At 37.7% G+C, this 24690-nt stretch overlaps 1 protein-coding gene across 8 annotated transcripts; it reads left to right on the top strand.

The window, feature by feature from the left end:
• The first annotated feature begins 1631 nt into the window (after window positions 1-1631).
• Window positions 1632-23003, top strand: LOC139149319 (thyroid receptor-interacting protein 11-like). Of its 8 annotated transcripts, none has more exons than XM_070721023.1 (19): window positions 1632-1885; window positions 2862-2938; window positions 3906-4016; window positions 4577-4831; window positions 6339-6413; window positions 7146-7728; window positions 8183-8286; window positions 9512-9646; window positions 10553-11326; window positions 11829-11966; window positions 12719-16408; window positions 16904-17091; window positions 17415-17578; window positions 18178-18281; window positions 18714-18813; window positions 19387-19468; window positions 20108-20222; window positions 20679-20783; window positions 21074-23003. In XM_070721023.1, the coding sequence occupies exons 1-19, from the start codon at window positions 1780-1782 to the stop codon at window positions 21419-21421; spliced, it is 7254 nt and encodes a 2417-aa protein (XP_070577124.1). In that variant the 5' UTR covers window positions 1632-1779; the 3' UTR covers window positions 21422-23003. The 8 variants fall into 8 exon arrangements, with proteins under 8 accessions (XP_070577124.1, XP_070577129.1, XP_070577126.1 ...); XM_070721024.1 differs by having other exon boundaries at window positions 1642-1885; window positions 8186-8286; XM_070721028.1 differs by lacking the exon at window positions 9512-9646 and having other exon boundaries at window positions 8183-8226.
• The last annotated feature ends 1687 nt before the right edge of the window (window positions 23004-24690 follow it).

Raw genomic sequence — 24690 nt, 5'->3', positions numbered from 1 at the left:
GATGTCAATGTAGAAGACTGAAATGATAGTACTGCTATTGCTGATCTTGTTTGAAATTTTTAATAGTCGAACAGCCAGAAGATCGAGTTTTTCTCTCATTTCTCAGATCAACTTCTTATGATAGACACAATGTGTTGCTTTTGTGTGTGAGTCTGTCAATCTGGAAAAGATAAAAGTGGTACAATATATTGTTCACATAACAAGGAAGTATATTCTATCATGAAGCTTGGATAATATGATAAACTTGCCTTTACTAATCATGATTGGCCAAAAATGTGTTAATGAAATTGTTATTGTAGTGAATTAATAGAACTATTAACAAAAACACAAAATCAGTTGTGCATAGATCATTTGCTTAGTTTCGTCACTTTAGCTCGTAGCCATCGTTATCAAGTCAAAAGTATATAGTTTCACAAAACTGCATGGTTTTAAGTTCGAAATGAGGACTAGAGTATAGATAATGGACAGTCATAGAAGTTATAATAATATGAGTAACATTTGTTGGAGATATGGTATGTTATGGTGATCTAGGTGTGAGATGTCAGGCAGTTAAAGGATATGATACCTTGATACAATGATGCAAAGTCGTTGGTTCAGATATACACTTTTCAATAACTATGTACTTTGTACCACACAATAATTGTTTTCCCTGTCCAGAGCTTCTACCACTGCGTATGCATGATCTTTAAGGCCAGGGACTTGATTCCCAGGATCAAGTTTGTTCTAGTCTGTAAGAGGATTATGGAGTGTAATAGCCTTTCGTTTTCCATTGAAATTGTAATCTAATAAGTAGATTTCCCTGCGAGACAATCTGACGCTAGCACAGGCCTTTAAAATATATCCCAGATTTGAGGAAGTTGAACAACGGCTGAAACCTGTTTTAGAAGGTGGATAATATTATGACAAAACCAAAATGCTAAGCAACGAAGTATGAGCAAGGTCATGATGATTTATTCATCAGTTGGACTTCCTTTGTGAAGACTAGAAATTTGTATGAATTTATGAAAAATAATCAGTTAACATTTCTGTGCCACGTAATCTAGGGTTTGGTAGCACGTCATAATCAACTAAATGTTACTGGAGCATAAGCTTTAAAAGATGTGTAGTCTCCTTCATCAGTTGCACGGTGTGCTACTATTATAAAACCATAGATTATATTGTATTGCAATTTGTAGATCAATACGGTTACATTGTCATTTGTCATTTCTGTGCCTTGGTCATGTTTTAAAAAGTTAGTAAAACGACTTCAAGTACGATATTATTTAGAAGAAAGGGTCCCTACACTCTTCAGAGATTATAATTCATGCTTACTAAATCTTTATCTTGTGACAATAAAAGAATTTAATTGCAATATTGCAAAGAAATATTGAATTTTGATAAGAGCATAATTGATTCAAAAACTGATGTCGGGCATATAATGAAAAGAGGAATAACACAACGAATTGAAAGAGTGCATAGTATGTGAAAAGATAGCCCTTTTCCTTACACTGATGCCTGAGCCGTGTAGCTTATTGATTATACGGGCAATAATATTGGGAAAAGTGATCGATTGTAAAAATATACGTGTGACTACCTAGTCGGAAACTCAATAAATACCACTTACCTAGGAGGCTTCATGATGACACGCGTACAATATTTGCATAAAATGGCGGCCGTCGAGTTGGCAGTGTGTCGCGTATGAACGAGATCTGAATGGTTCCGTAATATTCCAACGTAATAACCTTTTTGTTGAAGTGCGGTTGCAAAGTTTAAAAGCTGTTTGTTTGTTTTTGACGGGAAATGGCTTGGTTTGGGGACAATTTTCGAGACAACTTAAAAAATATCACGGGGCAACTGTCGAACTATGCAAAGGATGTCATCAGCGAAGGCACCGAAGAAATCAGCGGTGAGTTGCGGCTTGCGGTGATCACCCGGCAGTCTACTGCTTGAAAAGTCGATATCGGCTTCCCATTCAAAATACTTATGTTTCTTTGATGGGAAACGCTTTCGATTTCGGGTAGTTTCAAAACTGAAATAGTAGTTTCGTGATTTGCAGAATATTTGTATCTTGATGATCACGACAGGGTAACACCTTTTTATAGTTCACCAAAAATTCAACTTCCGCTGTCCATAAAAAAATCCAGATGACTAACAATATTAGATAGAGAAGGGGCGGGGGTACCTCCTTACATTTATAGTAAAACATACATTTTGCCCAGTTTATATTATTTTATTTTCTAAAATTGCTTTACTGTAATATCTTTATTCTATCACCATGAAAAGAATAATCTATGTTTAATCCAAATCCACGTACCACAATACAGTTCACCCTATAAAACAACACACACAAGATGAAGTTTTGCCTTCGCCCAGCAGTTTATCACCAGAAACCCCAAAACAAAGTTTATTCAGAGGATAATCATTTGCAAAGATCCCTCTCTGTTATGTAAACAAAACTGCCTCAGGTCAACTTCAAGCCAACAGGGCTGTGGTTTGGATGTCTGTTTTGAAGATAGCCAGTAAACCTTCCCATATTGAAGTTTGTGATGTGGAAATAGTTATTGATGTAAAAGTGATAACTAATTGTTTTACCCCGGTAGTGTAGGACGAAGTTTTCCACATATTTCTTAGACAATTTAACCACCAGATACTAGAGAATGGTAGATTTCACACATTCAGTGATACAAAAGGATCTCTGGAGTGATATGATGTTGGGTAAGGTCTGTCTTTTACAATTGACCCCAAACACATAATTTAACCACGAGATCCTAAAGAACAGATTTCGCTACTTCAGTCATACAAGTGATAAAGTGATATGATATTGGTTTAAGGTATGTCTTTTGAAAATGACCCTAAATAACTAATTTTCTTATTTTTCACAGATCATCAAACTGAACTAAGAATGGCACAACGTAAAATTATTGAGTTAGAGACCCAAATTGAAGCGCATAAGACAGAGGTAAGAATAGGCAAAGACCCTAGAGAAATGGGTTTCATTGACGAGCATGTTGGTTCTGTAAACAAGGGATGTTATTACCATGGTTCACTGCAACATCAAATTTTATCATTCAAACTTTTCACATAAATATTACTTATCAACAATAATTTCAGATTTTGTTTTGATTGGCATAAAGCAATAAACACCATTGATGAAGAGTTTAGAGATGTTTTATAGATTTTTCCCAATATAGGATAAAAACTACTAGTATGTTGATAACAGATTGTTTTCGTTTAAATAACTGACTTTGCATAATCATGTTTTCCAAGTATGTGTCTGTGATGGCAGGTTATTAATTTTCTTTGTCCTTCAGCCAATGTTTTGCCTTGATTTTAATTTTCAACAATTAAAACTTACTGAACATGTTGTATGTATATTTGTTCTTATTGTACATTAATCTGATCAAGATGAAGGTACTGGAAACTCATTTACAGAATATGTCGCTTTGAATTTCATGACATATACCACTTACATGTACATGTTAGTTGGAAATTTGCAGAAAGGAGTTCAAGACTTATTTTAATGACCATTGTTTTGCACCTGTTTTTCAGGACAAACTGTAAATGAGATTCTTTGTTGTGCTGTTTTGTAATCATGGAATTTTTTCAGAACATTACCGGTAGTTATGCAGGATTTTTGACAACACTTTAGAGACACAATACAAATTGCCCCGCCTGTTATGCTTAAATTTTAATTCAAGAGCAAAAATGTTTCTTTCAAAAATATCTCAAAAAGCTTAAAAATATTTTCAAGGACTCTTCCTAAAAGCGCAACATCATAACTTTACTTGTACAAATTATACCATAATATTCCAGAGCAAAAGGCCTAGTAACAATATCATACAACTGACTTTGTGATTTTCTGTTTCTATGTCATGTTTAGAAGTTAAAACAAGTGTGTGTTTATTTTTTCATTGACACACATGCAGGTAGATAGGTTGAAGACCTTGAACACTGAATTGGAAGAGAAAGCAGAATCATCTGAACTTCAAATCAACAGCATATCAAACCAGTACAGAGGAATCATACATCAGAAAGAAGTGAGTGACAGTTTTGAATTTAGTGATTTTGTTTTTATGGTTTTAATGCACAGCTTTCATGATAAACAGGTGACTGGCTATATTATTAGGAACTATCAAGTAAGCCCCCAAATCTAATCTTCATCACATCAAAATGTTAAAAAGCATTATTTAAAATATGTGCTGGTAGCTGGTAAATATATGGTATGTCAATAGTCATAATGTAAACATGTACCAGCTGATAGATATATATCAATACCCCCCCCCCCCTAAAAAAAAAAAATAAAATAAAAAAATATGTACATGACTTGAATTTGATGCATATACTACCACATCAATGATGTCACTTCAGTATCTTGAAGTTTCGTAAAACTCCACAAGAACATAAATTTAGTGATTTGTTGATAGCGTGATTTCAAGTTTCACTAGAATTTAATACAGACAATTCACCTATCAGCAAAATTAGCCAAAGTAAATTCCATTTTATTATTCATGCTTAAAGGTAATTTCATCATTTCACAGTGCTTTATTGCATAATTGCAAAATTTTGTAGTTGTTGTTGTTGTTGTTGTTGTTTACAGAGTGAAATCAAGCAGCTAAAGCAAAAACACAATGCCATGCAAGATTTACAAGAAGACATGCTAAACAATGCATCACTAAGCACAAGCACGTCCACGTCCATGCTCTCACCATCCAATATTTCCAATGACGACCAGGATTTTGAAGATGTTATCTCATCACAGTTTGAGATCAATCGATTGCGGCATGAACTGCAGAGAATTCAGGCAGAGTGTGATCACTGGAAGCAGCGTGCGAGTAATGTGGATGATCAGCAGGTACTTGCTACTGCTTTTGTAATGACACAGATATGTTTTCCCACTGTGCCTATGCAAACCCCTTCCACCTGCATGTACCCTATCATATGGTTAAAATACTTTCAAAAGGTGTCATATGCATGCTACCATATCCACATTGAAAAACTTATGCATGAATGTTAGTCAAAATTGGTGATTTTCCAGTACTACCTCATTTGACTTAGATTTGCCATTCTGCAGCTGTGATGTTTGTATATCAAAATGTGTACATTTTGTCACCAACTACTTATTTCAGTCATGCTATCGCAGTAGCTATGACTACGACATGACCTACCTCTTTTCCTGTGGTACCGTTGGGAGATTAGTAGTACTAGAGTAGAGTGCTCAGAACTTCTTGACAAATAAACTACTTTGATAAATTTTTGAAAGGCAAGAGGAGTGGGAAGTTTTAATTCTGATGTGATGCCCATTCCCCAGTCAATGCATTGGCATTATTCACTGATCACAAGCTTTGATAACTGAAGTACCGTATTGAAGCCCACAGGTTCCCCCTGGCAAATATGTCAATAAAAGCAGCAGTCAGCACCGCTGCAGCTAAGCTTTGAATAATACTGAAAATGAAAAATATCTAGCCATCAGGCTGTAGTGGGTGATTTCAAAATTTGACATGTACCAATAGAACAACAGTGATGCCCAGAAAACTACCAGTATCAGTAGTTGTCTGAGATGTGTGTAACATTTGCTCCCACATATCTTTCTGTAAATGCTTGGTCAAAAGGGTGATGTACATGCCAGATTTATTCCTTTAGTATTTTAAATGATAAGGGTAAAACTCTAGAAGCAAACCAAAGCTGTTGCTATGACTATGTAAAATGATAACAGGTATTCCAACTGGGAAATGGCTACCTAGGTATCAAAGTGTGCTTGAGTTAGTCTCCGAATAGATGACACTTCAAGTCATACAGCGATCTTAGTGATGTTGTGTGACCAAGTACATTCTGTGTATTGTTTTTCTGTTTACAAGAGTTTAGCACTTGTAGGTGAAAATTTCTGGACATTACCAGTTGCAGATGTTTGACAACACGTACATGGTATTCAAAAGTACCTGTAGACCTTTACACCTCTGGATTAATTGCACCATCAGCGAGGGGCCAAAGTTCATGTTTTTCTTTCAATTTTTGCCAGTTTCAGTAATCAGTGATCAATTATTATTTTATGTCTTTGAAAAATCTATCTACTTTGGTCTGAAGTAATGTCAACATTAACAAATGTGAATATTTTGTGTGCAAACTCTTATTATAATTTCAAATAAAAATTGAGAAAAAATGGTTCCAATATGTTGAACATGGAGGGACCCAGTGTGTGTTGGTTCAAGGTTCAATATCTGTTGAACGTGGAGGGATCTGGTTTGTTTTGGTCCAAGGTTCAACTTTTATTGCAAAACAAACATACAAGGCATGTCAAAGACTATATCTGTACAGTATTTTTTATGAAAAATACATTGTAGCATATGAAATTTAATTTACAGACAACATTCCAAGTCGGAGGTGAGCCAATAGACCTTGATGGTAATGAAGTAGGGACCTTGAAAAAACAAATGAAGGTAAGATGAATAGATTGTGTCCTCACAGACATGTGTTTACATGAACATTAGGAGTAGATACATGTGAAAACTTTGTAATGTGGACATTGTTTGATTAACAGTGACATTGTATAGAATTTTGTTCCACTCACCTGACCATTTAGTAGTTCAGTAAATTTCATTATGAATGAGGTGCACTTATATATGTACAGGTTTTCAAGAAAGTATGTATTTCCATAACTTCATAAAATTCCCATACATGTACCTTAGTCTACTCTGGACTCTAGAATTATGGCTTACTGCAGGCTGAGCAAGGTCACTTATACAAAATGCCATCATACAGTGTTATATACAGGAGAGTTGATATTACACGAGAAGTTGTTTAGTGTTTGTCTGTGAATATTCAAACCTCAGAATATTGGTGTAACTTTTTTCCCAGCCTTTTCTTACTAACTACACCGTGTGAAAAAAAACACATTACCATGTTCTATCAATCTAAAATCTCATACCTATATATGTTTCTTGCTTATTTATTGCTATAAAGAAGGATTAAAGTACACAAAGAAATATTTATTGTTAAAAAGTGACAAAAATCGTGAAGTTATCAACACATTCCTGTCATTGAGACGTAACGTCTATGTTAGGCCTTTTGCCTTACATATTTGGGATCACTTAATCTAGAACATCATTATGCCCACAATATTTTGACTCTCCCAGCTGTGTTTTACAAAGAAGTTGCATTTTCCTCAACAGGACCTGGAGAAGAGACTTGTCAATGAGATAGATGAACATCAACGTGAACTCTCCACTCTTCAAGATGTCCATTCCCAGAAGGTTACACTCCTAAGTAAACGACACAAGCAAGACCTGGAGGACTACCACATGCGAATAGAGGAACTGGAAAGTCAGTTGTACTCCGGGGACGAGGCCAGTGAGCCCCCAGAGAGTCCACGTAGAAGTTTTGACGAGCTGCGGAAGCTGAGAACTCAAAGCAATGAATTGGAGAGCAATCTACAGCAGTCTCAGAGGAAAGTCTCTCAACTGGAGAAGGCCAATCAGAAATTAAAGAGGGACTTGGATATTGCACAGAAAGCAGAAGCTGAAAAGGAAAACAAAGTCCAGACACTACAGGAGGAGAGGGATGCTCTGGTGGAAGATAGCCAGAACCTGAAACAAGACAAGCAAAAGCTGGTGAAGGAATTTCAAAATTTATTGGAAGAACACAAAACACTGACTGGAGAACTAGAGAAGGCCAACTTACTGATAGACAAACAAAATGAAGAGCTTGATCATTTGAAAAATACAGATGTTAAGGCACTGAGTGAACAACTTGAGAGTAAGTGCTACTCAATTAAGTTGTTTGAAAAATATGAAGCTGAATATTCAGCATAAAGATTTGCTGCCAGATATGTAAAACAGTAATGCTTCTGCCCACTGAATTCACCCATGTAAAAGACAAAGTAATTCTTCAGACTGGAGAAGAGAGCTTTTATCAGTATACTTTGCCTTGTTCAGAAGTAACTCATTAAGTGAATATTTAATTGCTGACACATCATACTTCACATAGTAAAAACCTCCAAAACTTTACATGTGAAGCAAAGTTAAGATGATAACATGCAGAGATTGTCACACAGGACCCTACATTCTAGATAATGTCGAAGCTGGACCCCAGAATTACTAGTCTCATTACTGAACAACATTTCAATGCTTATATATCACTGTTGTATCATTCAGATGAACAATGCTTTTGTACATGTACGTGTCATTAATTAGTTCTTTCTTCTTTCCAGAAGCACAGGCAGAATTACAAGAGGCACAGAGAGAGACAGAAAAGGTCAGGGCAGACTTACTTTCAACAAAGCAAAGACTTTTAGTGCAGTTGGATACAAATCACGTACAGTTGCTCTTTCCATATTCCTTTCTTTTTTTTCAACATTACCTTTGCTCCATCACAAATCAGCTTCCTTCTTCAAAACTATTGCTACACTGTGTTTCATCACGTCTTCAGTTTCCTTTTATTCACCTTCATCAGAGTACTGCAAGTCTCAAATTACTGTACCATTCTCTATCTTACCTCTGACAAGGGGCGTCCAATGGTACATCCTAACCGCCATTGGGCATTGGCAAAATGTGATGCCTAAGCTGATTTGTGAAACATCACCATTTGACCAAATGGATGTATACTTCATATCTGTTTGTTAGTTCAGTTTTTCCCTCACACATTGATAGTTACCCCTCTGGAGTGTTTGTAAGTACCAAACTAAGGGTATGCACTAATCATATTCAATAGCTATTGCATGATGTACTGCACCAGTAGTAAATATGTGTGGTCAGAGCATGTATGTGGAATGCATAGGGCTGTGTTGACAAGGGTACATGCTGTGCCATGTGTCATCGTGTCTACCATATTTGTATAGAAGTTGGTAGGAATAAAACCTCAATATAGTGAAAATAGAGGTCATGGGATACATGAAATGTTGGACTCGTTACTGTACAAAGGTGTTTCCCTGTAGACCGTGGTGCTATCTTTTTGACTTTCTTCCCAAGTTATCCCACCATGCATCCTTGCATGATTGCTTGACGCAACCAGTCCAGAATATTGCTGTTTTCAGAAATTTGTTTTGTGCTAAACAGTAAGTATGTGAATTAAAGGACCTTATCGATACGTTTCCCTATAGATTAATTTGCATGATAAATGCACTAAGAAAAATACCCTCACAAATACGTGGTTACTGAACAAACTTCACAAAGTAGCAATATTTATGGATGGAGTTGCAAATATTTGCAAAGCAAATAACAGGAAACCTTGTTTCACCAGGTAGTACATGTTTTGAAGTACAATTTTAACTGTGGTACATCTCATGTCTTCCAGTTAGTAGCTTTGCTTTGTGTACTTTAGTATTTTCTTGCTATGAACATGGGCACCCACATTGGTTGATGTTGCTTCTTACATAAAAAAAGCAGGCTCCCTTGTTAGCTCATCTTTTGTGGGCATTTGGATTCCATTGTGCACATTCCCAGCATGTGTAGAAAGTTACTGTCAGAAATAAAAAAACATACACAGTGTCTCAGCTGGTACTGAAAAGTTGAATCTTGTCCAATTTCTGATGTGCAAACAGACCAATGCCTGTGAAATGAGACAGGAAATTGAAGAAGCTCGAAAGAAGTTTGCCCAGGGGGTTAAACAACAATCATCCAAGCTTCTGCATGAAAAACAGGAGCTTGTTAACAAGATGATAGAAATTGGAGAGCAGGTAGGTCATATCAACCTGCATGTGTAGTCGCCCATGTTCATAGCATACACTATTGACAAGTAGCTGGCATGTCGTCAGCTTTTTGTCACTCGGTGCATCACAATCTCCAGAGAGGTATTATCACAGACTGCAGAATATTGATGCTCCAACTGGAGCGTATATGTAGCTTATTGCATAGAGGATAATCCCAGCCAAAGTTTGGATGTATGTGCAGTACTCTTGTCTGTTTTATCACAAAGGTTTGCTACTAGCAGTCCACATTTCTGTGGTATATTGTTTAGACAGTAGTCAGTGATTTCTTGTACAGAGTGCCTTGTTTCATATACTTAGACTCCCAAAATCTGACAGAGCTTGGCTGGTCTGCTGCTCCTGACTCATCGTGGAGCTTGTAGAGCAAAAATGAAGTCTTCTTCCTCCTGTTTTAGAAAAAATCAAAGTAAATATTTTCTCCAAAGAGTCAACACAGAGAATAGCTGCCATTTTGAAGTTCAAATATAGATTAATTTTAAGCAATCTTTTTTCTAATCGCCAAATTTGCAACATTTTATACCCCTGATTTTTATCCTTGATTATGAAAGAGTATGTTTTGAAGTTTTCTTGACGAAAGCTTGAACAATGCTAAAAACTTATGGTTTTTAGTTGTGCACTACCTTAAATCTCTGGGTATACTACTTATGACCCAAGTCCCAGTGAAGTGGGGGTTGATTCACCTTTTGTCTATAACCTTGTATCACCATTCTATATCACAACTTATCTGTCCGTAAAATGATATCAAAAGACCTTTATGCTCAGAAAAATAAAATCATAAAAGCTAAATGTGCTGGCCACAGTAATGGAACCAGAGATCTTTTTTGAAATAATCATCATCAACATCAAGGTTTAACATTTTTCTTTGTCATTCAACAGGTGTCTGGAAGCAAAACTGCTGTAGCATCACTGGAAGCTGTCCGTGCTCAGATCAGCGACCAAACCTCTGACATCGTAACAAGTATAGGCAGCAATGAACATCAAGAAATTACTGCGGAGATCATGAATTCAATTGAAAGTGAAAATGCTTTGCTGCAGGACCAGATTGTAAAACTGCACGCTGTGGTGAAGGAACTTGAAAGTGCCAACAAAAGTTTGAAGGAGGAGAGACGAAGCAGCGAGGCGCTCGTAGCGAAGTTGAAGTCAAAGCTTGAAAAGGGTGGAGTTGTTCACAGTGACTCGGACAGAACTCTAGAGTACACTGATGATAGTGAGACTGAAAGCCTGGCCAGAGCAGCAGATGTTGAATCAAACGGCACTCAGACTGAAGAGTCTTCTACGGAGATGAACAGACAGCTCCCTGTAAAGCCTGTTTCTCAGGTTCCAATCAATGATGTTGACTCTGACAGAGACTACCTACCTGGCGGCGTGTCGGATTTCAGTTCAGAAAGTGACAGAACTAGACAGAGTGGATTCATGGATACCTCCAGTGTGGCCAGCTTTGACGGTGAATTTGATGACTCTGCAGTATTTGCTGAGATCAAGACCAAGCATCCAGAGGCTGCTGTTGTTCTCAAGTCACAGTTTGAACACTTTGAAATAGTGAAAGCCGACTGGGACATGGAAAAACAGGCTCTGGAAGATGTCTTGCTGAAATTGAGAAACCAACTGAAAGAGAAGGAAAGAACTGTACAAAGCCTGACAGCTCATAATGTGAGTTTATTAATCTTGTGTTGTCAAGTGGTAAATGCATCTGTCAGCAAGCAATATAAGGCATTTTGTCAAATTTTGTCTCAATGTATAAATTCCCTAAGGAAATGTATGCGTAAAGGAGAAACGTAAATACTATAACTTAATGTTGTTTGTTCAAGTTGTCCTAATGTTATTGTCTAACTGCATCAGTATACAAGTGAAAGCATATTTGATTACTGTGCATACAAGCTGAGTATGAAAATGAAAAATAATAGTTGCTAATGGTATTTTGCATGATTTCCTCAGGACTGCATGTTTGTATTCCTAGACATTAACTTGTCAACACTGACAGTGTATGTCGTATACAGTACTCTGGTCCTTGGATGTATGGTGAAGATGGTTAACATACTGTATCTCTGAAAGAGAGCACCAACCTAAATGGTGCTGTCTGCAAGAAGTTATTCCTAAATACTTCAGGCATATGAACTTAGATGTAATAAAGATTTGTCTTTCATCATACCAGGCTTTACTTGAAATGGAAATCAGGAAGTCAGAATGCCTTAAAACATCTCAAATTGAAGATTTCCAAGAAGAAATTGAAGTACTTCAGTGCAAAATTATCCAATATGAAAAAGACATGGAGGCCTTCATATTAGACAAGGCAAATCCCCTATGTTTGTTTGCTTCATCTAGATGTTAGTGCTCAGAAAATTAAAAAAAAAATAACCTCTGCTGCATCAAAACACCATATTATTTAAAATCATCAAACTTGCTTGTGGTGCTTGTTTTACAATTCTGGTGTTTGGCATGCAATTTGCACAGCTATGCTTTCAACTAAAGCAACATTCTTCAAGTATGTTTGTTGTCCATTGATGTGTTGTGACTACTTCATCTAACTACTAGATTACTAGAAAGTGTGTGGTTGTCAAATTAATCCTCTCATGTCAATGGTCCTTTCACCCGTTCATCTGCTTCATCAAAAGTGAAAGCACTAGGCCACATTAGGGGATGTGAAGTGAAAAGAAAGTCTAGATGCGGAGGTGGCAACAGTAGATCGTACTCTTATTCCAACATACGTCAGTCAGTACGCTTTGGATGCAGTGATATTCCTATTGCCGAGTACAAAGTACAAAGATACAAATTAAATGTATGTGATTCCACACTTATGTATGGCCAAGCCGTGAGACTGCAAACAGAAACACTGATTCTGCCAGGTGATAGTCACAGCTTTAGTATCAAAAAGGAACATAACAACATCGCCTAGCTAGTTCCTTACATGTATTAGAATTTGGGGTGTGCAGTCTATCATCACATCAGCGACCATCACATTTGCACGCTATCTTGAGTCACAGACACTGTGTGAGCAATCTGACTGGCGTATTCACTATTAGGCATGGTCATTTATCATTCCAGGATGATGCAGCAAGAGAACTAAAGCAGCTGACAGACAAGGTGGAGGAGAAAGAGAAGCTGTTCCTCAACATCAAAGCCGAGAAGGAGGAATTGAATTTGAAATTGCAAGAACTTGAAGACGTTCATCAGAAAACCGTATCAGAGCTGTCAAACACGGAGGGTAAGCTGACAGAGATGAGCGACATGCATCGGAGGGAAGTAGAGGAGATCATAGCCAAGATGAAAGAAAGTGAAGAGCAAAAGAAGGAGCTTGTACATGAACTGGATGTCCTGAAAGATGAACTCAGCAACGAGAATCAAGAAGTTGGTAAGTTACAAAAGATGAAGTCAGAGCTTGAAGAGAAAGTGAGAGAGTTGCAGAGGGATATGGATGACAAGGTGACTATGAGGCAAGAAAGTGAAGAATTACAGAGGAAAGAGAGTGAAAATAATGATGAGCTTTTGCAGCGAGTCCAGATGCTCGAGGGCGAACTGCATTCTGCCAAGGAAACTATCAAAACACATGACAGTGTGAAAGATAGAATGACAAACCAGTTTTTAGAGTTGAGGACACAGCTGGAAGAAACTATGGAAGCCAATGATGAGAAGGATGATCAACTGAATGAATTGAATGACCAGTTGGAAGCCATGGAAACCAAGATACTGAAACTTGTCAGTGAACGAGAGTCTGCTTCAAGTCACAAAGAGGACATCATGGAAAAGTTCACCCTGGAACTACAAAGCATGGAAGAAACCATAGCTGACATGCAGGAACAGATGGTCATGCTGAAAAAGGAGAATGACTTTCTGACTGCCGAGCTCAAACTCAGCCAGACAAGGCTTAGTCAGCAGGCAAAGGAGTATGAAGACAACATCAAACAGCTGACGGTGAACAAAGACAGGCCATATCAAAATGATGTAAAGGAAGAAGATTGGTCTGAGTTGGAGCAATTGAAAGCAAGATGTGAAGAATTAGAGCTGGATGCTAGAGACACTAAAGATGCGCTGAGTTCTGCCGTTGAAAATCAACAGCAACTGACAGACATGCTGAGGGAGAAGGAAGAGGACATAAAAACTTTAGCAGAAGAAAGTGCCTTCTATCAAAAACTTGTTGAGGACAACAAGGAAAAGGTTGCATGTGTGGATGAACTTTTGCAGAAATTGAAAGATGCGGAAGCAGAGCTGGAGCAGTCTAGAGAGCAGTGTGATACACTTAATGAGGAACTTACCACTTTGAAGGAAGAGAGTCAGTCTGAGTCACCAGAGACAAGAACTCTGGAAATAATTACCGATCTTGAATCTGAAATAAATGTACTCAAGAAGGATGTTGAAGCCAAAGTGAAGGAAATCTCCTCAAAAACTAAGGAAATCGATGAATTAAACGAAAGGCTGCATGAACAAAGCAATAGTATAGAAGAACTGAACAGGGAAAACCTGCAGAATAGTGAACTCATTTCAGAGCATAAAAATACCATATCTGTCTTCCAGGAACAGTCTGTAAGAAAGGATGAGCAGATTTTCATGCTGAGCCAGAAAGTGCAGAACCTCAGTGATGAATTAAACAGCAAGAATTCACTTGCACCTGGGCAAGGACTCACAGAAATGCAGGATCAAAACTCTCACGTTGAAGAGAATTTGTCAGATGAAGAGAAGGAAAAGTATGAACAGCTGATAAGCAAGAAGGATGAAGAAATGGCCGCTTTGAAGGAACAGAATTTATCTCTGACCAATCTGTTGCAGGGGAACAACTCTTCATTTGACCAGAATCATCCATCGGTCAACATGCACCAGCTTGACCAGAAAATCAAGACTGTTGAAGCTGAGCGGAATCAGATGATGAGTGTTCTGAATGAGAAGACGAGAGAGTGCAGCAATCTGAAGAATGAGGTGCACAGGCTGATGAAGGCTGTGTCAGAAGGTAGTGCTGCTCTCAACAAGCTGCAGGAGGACAACAAGGAGCTGAGCAAGAAACTTGAAGGGCCTAACAACGACATGCACAAGGAAGCGATGCAGAAACTTGCTAGAATCATACACGACAAGGATCTTGAAATAGAGGCACAAGGTCAGAAGATGGAGTCCCTGCTAAGTGTGTTGCAGCAGATGCAGCCGGGGGAGAGTCCAAACATCGACGGCATTCTACATTCCAATGCAGAAATGCAGAAACAGAACTCCATGCTGCAGGCAGAGCGGGATCAGCTGATTGTCAGCCTGACCCAGAAGCACCAGGAGAGTGTCGGGTACTACGAGGAGGTGCAGAGGCTGCTGGGAGCTGTTGCAGCAACCAGGGAACAATACAAGGAGCTGCAGCAGCAGTATAATGAAGCACTTGCAGGCCAGACAGAGAAGGAAGTTGAAACTACAACTGATGGACCAATGGTCAATCAACTTACAGAGAAGTATAACGGTCTACAGGAGCAGTACCACCAATTGAATAATGACTTCCTAACTCAGGAAAACAAGCATACAGAATTGCAGGAATCCTACGACACGCTGTTGAAGTCACTGGATGAGAAGGAAGTGACATTGGATACTATGAAAAAGAAAATGCTGGAGATGCAGGAGAGTTTGGCAAGATTGGAAGCAAGCAGAGAGGAGCTGCTCACCAAGGCTGATGAAGTTGAAATCGAGAAGTCAGCCAAAGAACATTTACAACAACTCCTCGAGGAAAAAGAAGTGACCATCAAACATCTGGAAGGGGAACAGAGCAGGCTGATAGCGCAGGCAGAGACTAACCTACAAATGGAAAGGGAATCACTCCAGGGTAGCGAAAATACAAACATGGTGGATGATAGAGTGTTGGAGGCTAAGGAAGCAGAAATCAAATCCCTCAGAAAACAAATGGAATTTCAAGCCAAAAATATAAACAATAAAGATGACTTGATTAAAAAATATACTGATGAAAACCTTTCTCTAAAACAGAGTCTTTCACAAAATGCCAGGACTCTACAAGAGAAGGAAAGGACGTTAAAAAACAAATTAGAAGAACTGCATGAAAAGAATGATATACTGAAAAGTAGGACTGAAGAGGTCACTTCTCTTAAAAGTAAACTTGATTTACAAAATAAGAACATTCAAGAAAAAGATAATTTAATACAAGGAAGGACAGAGGAGCTAAATGCTTTGAAAAAGCACATGGATGCTCATGAAAAAAGCAAACTTGAAAGTGATGATTTTATGAAAAAAAGTAGAGAGGAAATGAATTCCCTCAAAGAACATATAGAGAGGCAGAATTCTCTCTTACTGGAAAAAGATAATCTTGTGAGAAGCAAAGTAGATGAACTTAATAAGACAATTGATCAGGTTAGAGTGAAAGAAAGGGAAAATGCAACTCTGAAACAGCAAAATGAAAGTTGGCTACTACATGTACGGGGAATGGAAGGAGAAATGAATGCCCTCAAACAGGGACAGCAAGAGAGAGATCAAAACCTGCAGATAAGAACTCAGGAGATGCAGAAACTACAGGAAACTGTGGGCAGGCTGTCTTCGGCAGTCCAGGAGAAGGATTTTGAAATCAGTGCGCTGAGGGAAAGGTCACAGACTCTGACAAATCTTGTGCAGGAGAAGGAGCAGGGAAGTCAGGGAGAGATGCAGCGTATCATGAAACAGACTGAAGCCATGCAACAACAGGCACAGTTATTCCAGCAAGAAAGAGACCAGGCAATCATGGCGTATAATCAGAAACACATGGAAGTTGAAGCCTTACAACAAGAGGTAAGATGTATTTCTAGGTTATCGCTACATGCTGTATCACCATTGTGGGATTGTTCCAGAGTCTTTTAATATCATACAATAATATCACCTCATTTTAGTCCAGGCCAATACCTGTTTCTATCTGTGGAAGTCTTTTGCGGTGTCTTCAGTTTGCAGCTTGTCATATTGATAATAAACAAAATGCAATTTCAGAATCTTTAAATTCCCAGCTATCAAATTTTTTCTTCACAATTGCACAGCCGTAATCCAAAAATTACTGCAAAGGTAGAACCTTGCTACTTGAAAAGATACAGGCATGTTCATAACATTGTTGAACAAAAGTGTAATATTTTCAACCAAGTGACCTCCTCACTCAGACTTCTTAACAAGGTTAACACCACTGTGACCACAACTTTACCTACGTACTCTGTGACATTTAGGCCAAGTGACATTGTTTCATTATTTGCTCACTGCTAATCATTCATATTTAATTTACGTTGTACCTACTACCACTAGATGCAAAAGCTGCTGGAGAAGGAGCAGAAACTGAGCAGAGAGGTGGAGAGACTTAGGCATCACTTACTGCAAGTTGAAGAAAGTTACACCAAGGAGGCTTTGCTGTCAGAAGACAGAGAAAAAGAGTTGAGAAATAAATTAGCTGCAGCAGAAGAGAAGGCCTACAGCAGTGCAGTGCAGAGTGCAAAGTATGAATGAATACAAATCTTACCAGCTGCTGCTTATCGAAAATGACATTTATTATCTGAAAAATGAATGAATATTGACTAACAAGCAAATTCTCTAGTTTTCTGTTTCAAGATCTCAGCTTTGTTTTTTGCAGGCAGTTTTCAAAAAAATAGATTATATACAGTTTGTCTGTCTCTTTTGACACACTGCATTCACAAAAAAAAATTCAAAAACTATCAATTTATGAATAAAATTCCAAAATCTGTTATGGCTTATGGAAATATAAAATCTCATTCACAAGTATTCTTATTTATAGAGCAATGTTGCTTTTTTTACCACGCAGCCAACAAGTGAGCAAACAGGTTGAAAGTCTGCAGGAGGAGTTACATGCACTGGCATCGCAGAGAGACCAAGCTGTGTTGCAGTCAGTCGCAGCACAAGAACAGGCACAGCAATATGCAACTCAGCTAGCCAATTTACAGTCAGTGTTAGAACAGTTCCAGCAAGGTTTGTCTCTCAAATATGCACAAATTCCAATGATTTTATATGTCAAGTTTAATCCTTTTCAGAATTTGTCAAAATGTTAATGCAAATAACACCAGCCATTACTCAAACACTATAGTGTGTGAAAATGTTACAAAATTTTGAAAGGTTAAAAGTGACTTATCTCTACATGAAATCAAAGAACATTTTACTGATATGTGAACTTTTATATCAGACATGCATTTAAATTTTATAGGATACACAACTCGCTACATGTCAGACAGGAAAGCTTTATGTCCAGTTATTGATTTGTCAATTCATGAAGCCCTCTTTATGGGAAACTTTAAATAGTCTGGTGCTGTGCAGATTGCATTGTACTGAACAGAGGATCAATGAAGTTTGCCGTTTCAGAATTTCAGAAGAGTGTACATAAACCAGAAAGGCAAGGGCTAAGCATTTTGTGGTTTACTAGTTACAGTAATAAAAGTTTGAGAAAAAATCGCAAGGACATTTCAAACATTCATAATCATTATGCAAGCCTACTACTGCCTAGCCAAATGGTAATAGTCGTTGACTTGACTGGTGCAATAATGATGCCATGCTGTTTTATCTTGTACCTACAGAGACAGAAACTATGTACGCCACTGAAATGGAAAGGTATCAACGTGATGCCAGAGAGAATAAAGAAAAAGCTGATAGCCTTCAGAAGCTGAACACTGACCTGCAGGTATGTGTGGTCTCTTGCTGTGTAATTAGGCATTGATTTGCATTATCAGATTCTCAAAATTGACCAGTCTTTTGGTATTCATAGGATGTCTAGCTTTGTTTTCAGGCTAGTTTTAGTTTCTGACTCGCAATATTGTCATTACATTCAGTACATATAATCTAAGAAACATTTACACAGCATATAGAACTGGAAACTTACAGCCAAACAGCATTTATGTCAATTATCAAGCAAATGCATGTATATTGAATGCAAGAGGTCCTATGCCAGTACATCAATGTACCTATAGAAATCGCCCCCAGTGTGACAGTTAGGTCCATTTCAGCCAACCCCAATTACAACTACCGTATAGTCAGCAATAGTGAGGAATGGGACATTGACAGCAAGAGAGACTAAATTTCACACATGCCTAATTTGTTGAAATCTTTGTTTCAGACACGTCTGTCAGCTGCTACAGAGGCATTGGACAGTGCTTCAAGACTTACAGAACAGATGGATAAGAAGGATGAAACCATCAGAAAGCTGAAGGATGAAGGTGAGAGTCTCACTAACTGATCTTTCAACTCAATGTAGGGGCTATGGGTAATTCATCCATACCATGACAACAAGGAGGAGGGGACTTTGCTCTATTTTGATTATCATGCACAAGTTGACACTAATCATATGCCACTTTTGAACCATGGAAACCGTATATATGAGTGATACTCTATCATTGTTGAGATTTTCATTTTTCAATGTTTTCTCCAATACCTGTCAGCAGTTTATTCTTCTGACTACATGTTCCAACAATCTATTATGCAGAGGAGATTCAAATAATGATTTTATTGTTGGATTTTTGCACTTCCAAGCTTTCCTCTATAGGAGGAGGAGGGTTTATGAAGTTAATTGCGATGACTTTTGTTTGGCATGCAAATGTTTGAATTATCCACTCGCCCATAACCATGTGTTACAAAGAAAATTCTGTCATTCATGCAGTACATTACATCATAACACGCATAACCATCATAAGATAGGGCCAATGATACAGGGACTCTGGTGTATTCAACCATAGGCAATGCACCATGATGCATGTACTGATCCATGTCTTGTTGCTTGTCTGCCAATTTAGTTTCCAAGAAAGAAGAAGAGATTGATGAAGTTCAAGTCAAACTTCGTAATGTGATAGAAAATGGTGGCAGTAAAGTTGATAAGTAAGTTCCCTTTCTCCAAGCCTTTGAAAGGTATTAGGAGAAACATCGTAAAACTAGGAAGGATTTTTCTGTGGCAATTTGCACTTCCTCTTTGCAGATTTTGATTTTGTTTTCACAAAAAATTGTGCAAAATCAGCATCAAATACTTCTGTATGGCAGTTTGTATCACAATAGCGCTGATCACAAATGACGTCACTGTTCTCTCACATTAATATGCATAAATAAATATTTGTCTGCATTTTCCGCATGAACGACGAAAATAAAACGTGGGAGTGTTAGAATGGCTATATAGTGTCACACTTATTCATATGAATTGATGACTGAGACTACAAGCTGCAACAACAGCCGCGAATACAACGACAAAATTTGTCCGAATTTCAGCATATTTGTCCGAAAGTCGTGCGTGTGCAGCTATATTTAGTAACAAACCCGAAATCACGATCAACGCTATTAAAACAGCAACTCAATGCAAGTTTCATTTCAGAGTTAATACAGTTTAAAAACAATATCACATGATTTGAAATAAATGTTTACTGCGACTTTCAAATGTCATGAAAACCTAATTGAAACATTCCAGGACTTTTTCACACTCTACTTGATCAAGATAACATTTTTATCTCTGTTTGATATGTTCACTAGGCCTCTGGTGAAGAATTTATTCATTGGATATTTTACTACACCTAAAGGCAAGCAAACTGAAGTTTTACAATTGATCAGTCGTGTTTTGACCTTCTCAAACCAGGAAATGGAAAAGGTACAGAAAATGTCAGCTTGTCTTTCAAAAATACTTTATGATGCACTTTCACTCACACTCTTACACACTTTCACTCTCACAAACTATCTGATTTGTTTATTTATGCATTGTTGTTATTTATTGTCCAGTCCTTGTGCAGTTTCCAGTTGTACTGATTCTATTATTGTTCATTCAAATTATTAGATTATTACATCTGTAGCATTGCATACAGGTTCTTGTCTTTATATGATTCTTCATGGCAACCATCTATTATGGCTAAAAAGGACAAGATTTATGTTTTCGCTCACTTTCCACAGGAATTCTACACATATTTTCCTCTGATAATGAATGTCTCCAAATTTGCATACTTCAACAATGCTCATTTGCATAAATGAATACTAATATACAACACTTCCAGCATTAGTTGGACCATACCATAACAACAAATGTTGTACTGTTGTTTTGTTTGATGTATAGGTTGGTTTGATTCATCCTCAAAGTAGCTGGATACCGGGATGGTTACGATCACCCGCTCCGACAACTCCCCCTGCTTCACCCAGCAGATCTAAGGCTGGTGATGAGGTAAGATACAGTTTACACATCGTACCCTATGAAAAGGCTGAGTGTATTGCCTGAAGGAAGGTATCAGTAGTATTCTGAGTCGACACATGTCAAAGAGTAAGCATGTCTGAATTGAGGTCACTTCAATGAGAATATATATATGGCTTGTCATAAGTTCAGCAACTTGGAAGTATCAATTTAAAATAATAACTTGAAATAGACATGTCTGCACTTTAAGGAAAATAAATAGAAAATTTCTGCATCTGATAAGTGCCTTTGAAATAATTATTCAAAATACTATTTCTTTACAGTCTTTCACAAAGTCATTTGTGAGTTTCCTTCAACATGAGTCGACACCCAACGCCTTGGTCAAGATGCCAGTAGATCAGATCATGATGGAGACTCCAAAATCTACTAGACCCTCATTTAACCCATTTACTGCCCCACCAATAAGTCCTGCTTCACCGATGCTGGATCACAGGTCGGGTGGAGATACGGTACCTCATATACTCATGAAGCCAGTGCAGGCAACGTTACCCACTTTCACGCCTATGCCAGTGGTTGAGGGCGGTAGATCAGGTAGTGGCAGCATTGCGAGCTCCAGAGCATCTACACCTGTCTCCAGTGGTAATGCGCTGAAGGAAATCCTACAGCAATAGCAATATTTCAGCCAAAAAAAATATTCATGGCATTTTCTGATCGTTTGAATCATATCAGGTTGATTTTCAACTGTCTTTGTCATTGTTTTTGTCCCACAATCACTCTTACATTATTTTAGGATTTTTCTGTTCACTGGTCAGTGTCTGTTAATAAAATGGGTGCAATTTGCTGTTGAACCTGTAAGTCTTTGCATCTTGAATGAAATATATTATTCACTGATGCGTGTTTCTACAGTGGTAATTAGTTTTGTCCCCTGAAAGTGCAACATTTCATATGTAGCAATAGCCAGTTGGTCAAATAACTGGCCAGTTGCACAACCCTGCATTACTTTACATCTTGGTTCTTTTTGGTAGGATTTGGTTGTCCAGTATTCAATTTGCTCACTAACCTCACCCATTGAAACTGCATAGATTGATGCCAAGACACGGTACTGTAGAAATTCAGCACATGTTGTAACAAGCACGTGTGATGTCTCCAAAGAGTGCAGTCAAACTAACAGACTTACTTTGCTTACAAAGAATTCCTAGATGTAAAGACATACAGTGGTTGTGAAAAAGCATTGTTTCCAAACTTTTGTTCTGGAGAGCATCTCCACACATGAACCCCACAAAAGTGCGTTGAATCAAAGGGTATTTTACAAAACATTGTATTTTGAGCTGTGAACTGCACAGGATTTGAAATTTTGCCAGCTTTGGTTTCCACTAAGTTGATGCACTGAATGTTATGATTCAGAACCATATGATGCAGAAGGAAACAAAGCAAGACTGGATATTACAGAAACTGTTATGAATTCAACGTCAGTCATTGTTTTCTTGGTGTGGCTAGCACTCTCCGCTTTGGCATACCTACAGTTCTATAGCCAATAGATACATAATTGCAAAGTTACTTGTGAGTGGAATTGAGGCAGAAGACTTGAAAACCTATATTATATTTTTTATTTTGAATTTATTTTTCTGATCATAATAATGTCTATTGAGAGTGAAAGGTGCATATGTGTACAGTATTAGCTGTCTGGTATTCTGAGAACAGAAGTGTGCAAGATATGATAGAAATATTGGATACGTCAGATAAAACTTAACTCTGTTATACTTTTTTTTCTGGAATTATAAAATATTATATAGTTGCAGCTCGTGTATTGCTGCAATGTGCAATCAGATGTGACTCGATGAAATGGATCCTTGTAAAACTTAACAATTCTGATTAAATTTTTTCTCAACTAGAATGAAATTCCAATGAACGCAACGTATTTTAGATAAATGAGTATGATTCCACATTACTCCCCATTGATTGTATGATGCAAATTATACATAATATATGTCAAGAAACAGAAGTTTTGATGTTTTATTTTCTTTCTTGGTAGCTTTTTTTTTGGACGAATGACTCCTGTTTTAAAATGAGAAAGATTTCATGTATGTGTGAAATCATTTACACAACCTTGCAATCAAATGAGTTGAAGTCTGTTTATAGTGTATATGTATGCATAGTTTTACTTGTGCCATGCATGATAGATGAATTACCCATGGATCAATTCATTATCAATCATGGCAAGGTGTCAAAATAAAACCAAACATTTTAATAAAATGTGTAGTGTCGTATGTACATCAAAGTTACTCTTGCACTCATCAACAGGGGTAATTATCCTGCAGACTTTCATAAAGTAATCCTATGATCTCAAATTTACAAAGTAGAGGGTAGTTTACATGCCAGAAATCTGTATAAAATACAGTGTTTGGAATGTAAACTTTCTAGTATCAGCATAAACAGAAATTGATGTCACAGAAACAAGTGCTGTGTCTCCCATCTTTACCTTGTCATTGGTACTCTCTTGTGTGTTCCTGTATCCAGCAAGCAAAGTAATTCCAGTCTGAAAATCCCATTCAAATCGTTGTGAGGGCCCTCCCTTTGTGCCTTTTTTGTTAGAGTGTGACCAAGCAAGTCTGGTAGGCAAGACTTCAAAGTACAGAGTACTGTCAACTCCTGTACATGCTAGCAGCCATATTTTGTACTGAGAGCATATCTGTCTCCCTCTTATAACAAAAACCATTCCTTTTTTTAGTCTTCCATTGGTTGAAAGGATTCTTAAAACTGCATGGTGAGATTCTATATGTTTTGCTGTGATTTGTTCAATGGTAGGAGACCATCTTATCTTTTGCACTGTTCATAGGGTGCCCGGACACAGAACACCAAGGGGCTGATATATGGCATTCTATCATTGGTCTTGGGTCTACATCTCAATGTTCTTTTGACTACATTTACTGTCCTCATGATGAATTCAGATTCTGAATTTTTCTCTCTTTGATGTCAGTTTTTATATAAACCATGACTGAGAAGATCACCATCACATGGGAAATGTAACATGTAACTAACAGCAGAAAAATAAAAGGGTTTTTCCTTCTGTAAATGAAGGAAAAGAAATTCTGACTCGGACAAATTTCAGTTTGTTCCCCACGTTAAAAGAAAATTAATACGCATTAATATCGCATTTCACTGGGGAAATGTGTAAGAACAGGAGATATTGCCATATTTTAAACAAAATCAAATTTTATTTGGTGATATTCCTACATGTAATACTAATGGGTCATACATGTAAAATACATTTGTATTTATTTCAAACACTGATCGCTTGACCATAAAGTTGACAAGCAGGGACTCTCCACCCAATCTAATCCGATGTAGAGATGGGTCGGTCTTTATTTATTTATTCATTTATTAATTTTTGCGGTCCTCCATCTCTACATCATATTTTAATCAGATTGCTCTCCACCACGGCATGACAAGTAGCAACCCGCATGCATGCTCCCTTCGCTGGCGTAGGTTGATTATTCAGTCAGGGACCCTCAGTAAAGACTGCTACGCTGGCCTGTAGCCAGTAACAAAGCAGTACTGACCGGACAATGTCCCTCCGCCGCATGGGTTGTAAAATTCAAATTCCATATATGACCAACTGCCGCAGCGAAGTCTTACAATAACGGAAAGAGTTGAGAGTAGTTACGTTAAGTTAGGATAAATTGTTTCGACAACTGATCGAGATAGCTGTTGAGAAAGGTTCAAAAAAGAAAAAACTTTAAGACCGTAAAGAGGGTTGAGAAATTTAATTTTTGAGTGAAGTTTTGAAACACTTCGTTGCTGACCACAAGATGTTTGGAGGGGATGGTCAGGAATGCTGTTATTCGCTTACGCACAGCATCACGCTAATAGCATGCACACTAATCCCCCCCACAAATTTACTTTTTTTTCGACCCACCTTAGTATAATATTTTCCTTTTCA

The sequence above is a fragment of the Ptychodera flava genome, chromosome 14 (assembly GCF_041260155.1).
Source record: "Ptychodera flava strain L36383 chromosome 14, AS_Pfla_20210202, whole genome shotgun sequence".
NCBI lineage: Eukaryota > Metazoa > Hemichordata > Enteropneusta > Ptychoderidae > Ptychodera > Ptychodera flava.
The sequence above is the reverse complement of the archived record's forward strand: the minus strand, read 5'-3'. Positions and strand labels throughout refer to the sequence as shown.

Bases quoted from the DNA above. Each gene is read 5' to 3' on its own strand.
- LOC139149319 (XM_070721023.1), top strand. From the start codon at position 1,780: ATGGCTTGGTTTGGGGACAATTTTCGAGACAACTTAAAAAATATCACG. The intron at 4,017-4,576 runs GTGAGTGACAGT...TGTTGTTTACAG, and splicing joins GAATCATACATCAGAAAGAA to AGTGAAATCAAGCAGCTAAA. The intron at 11,327-11,828 runs GTGAGTTTATTA...TCATCATACCAG, and splicing joins AAAGCCTGACAGCTCATAAT to GCTTTACTTGAAATGGAAAT.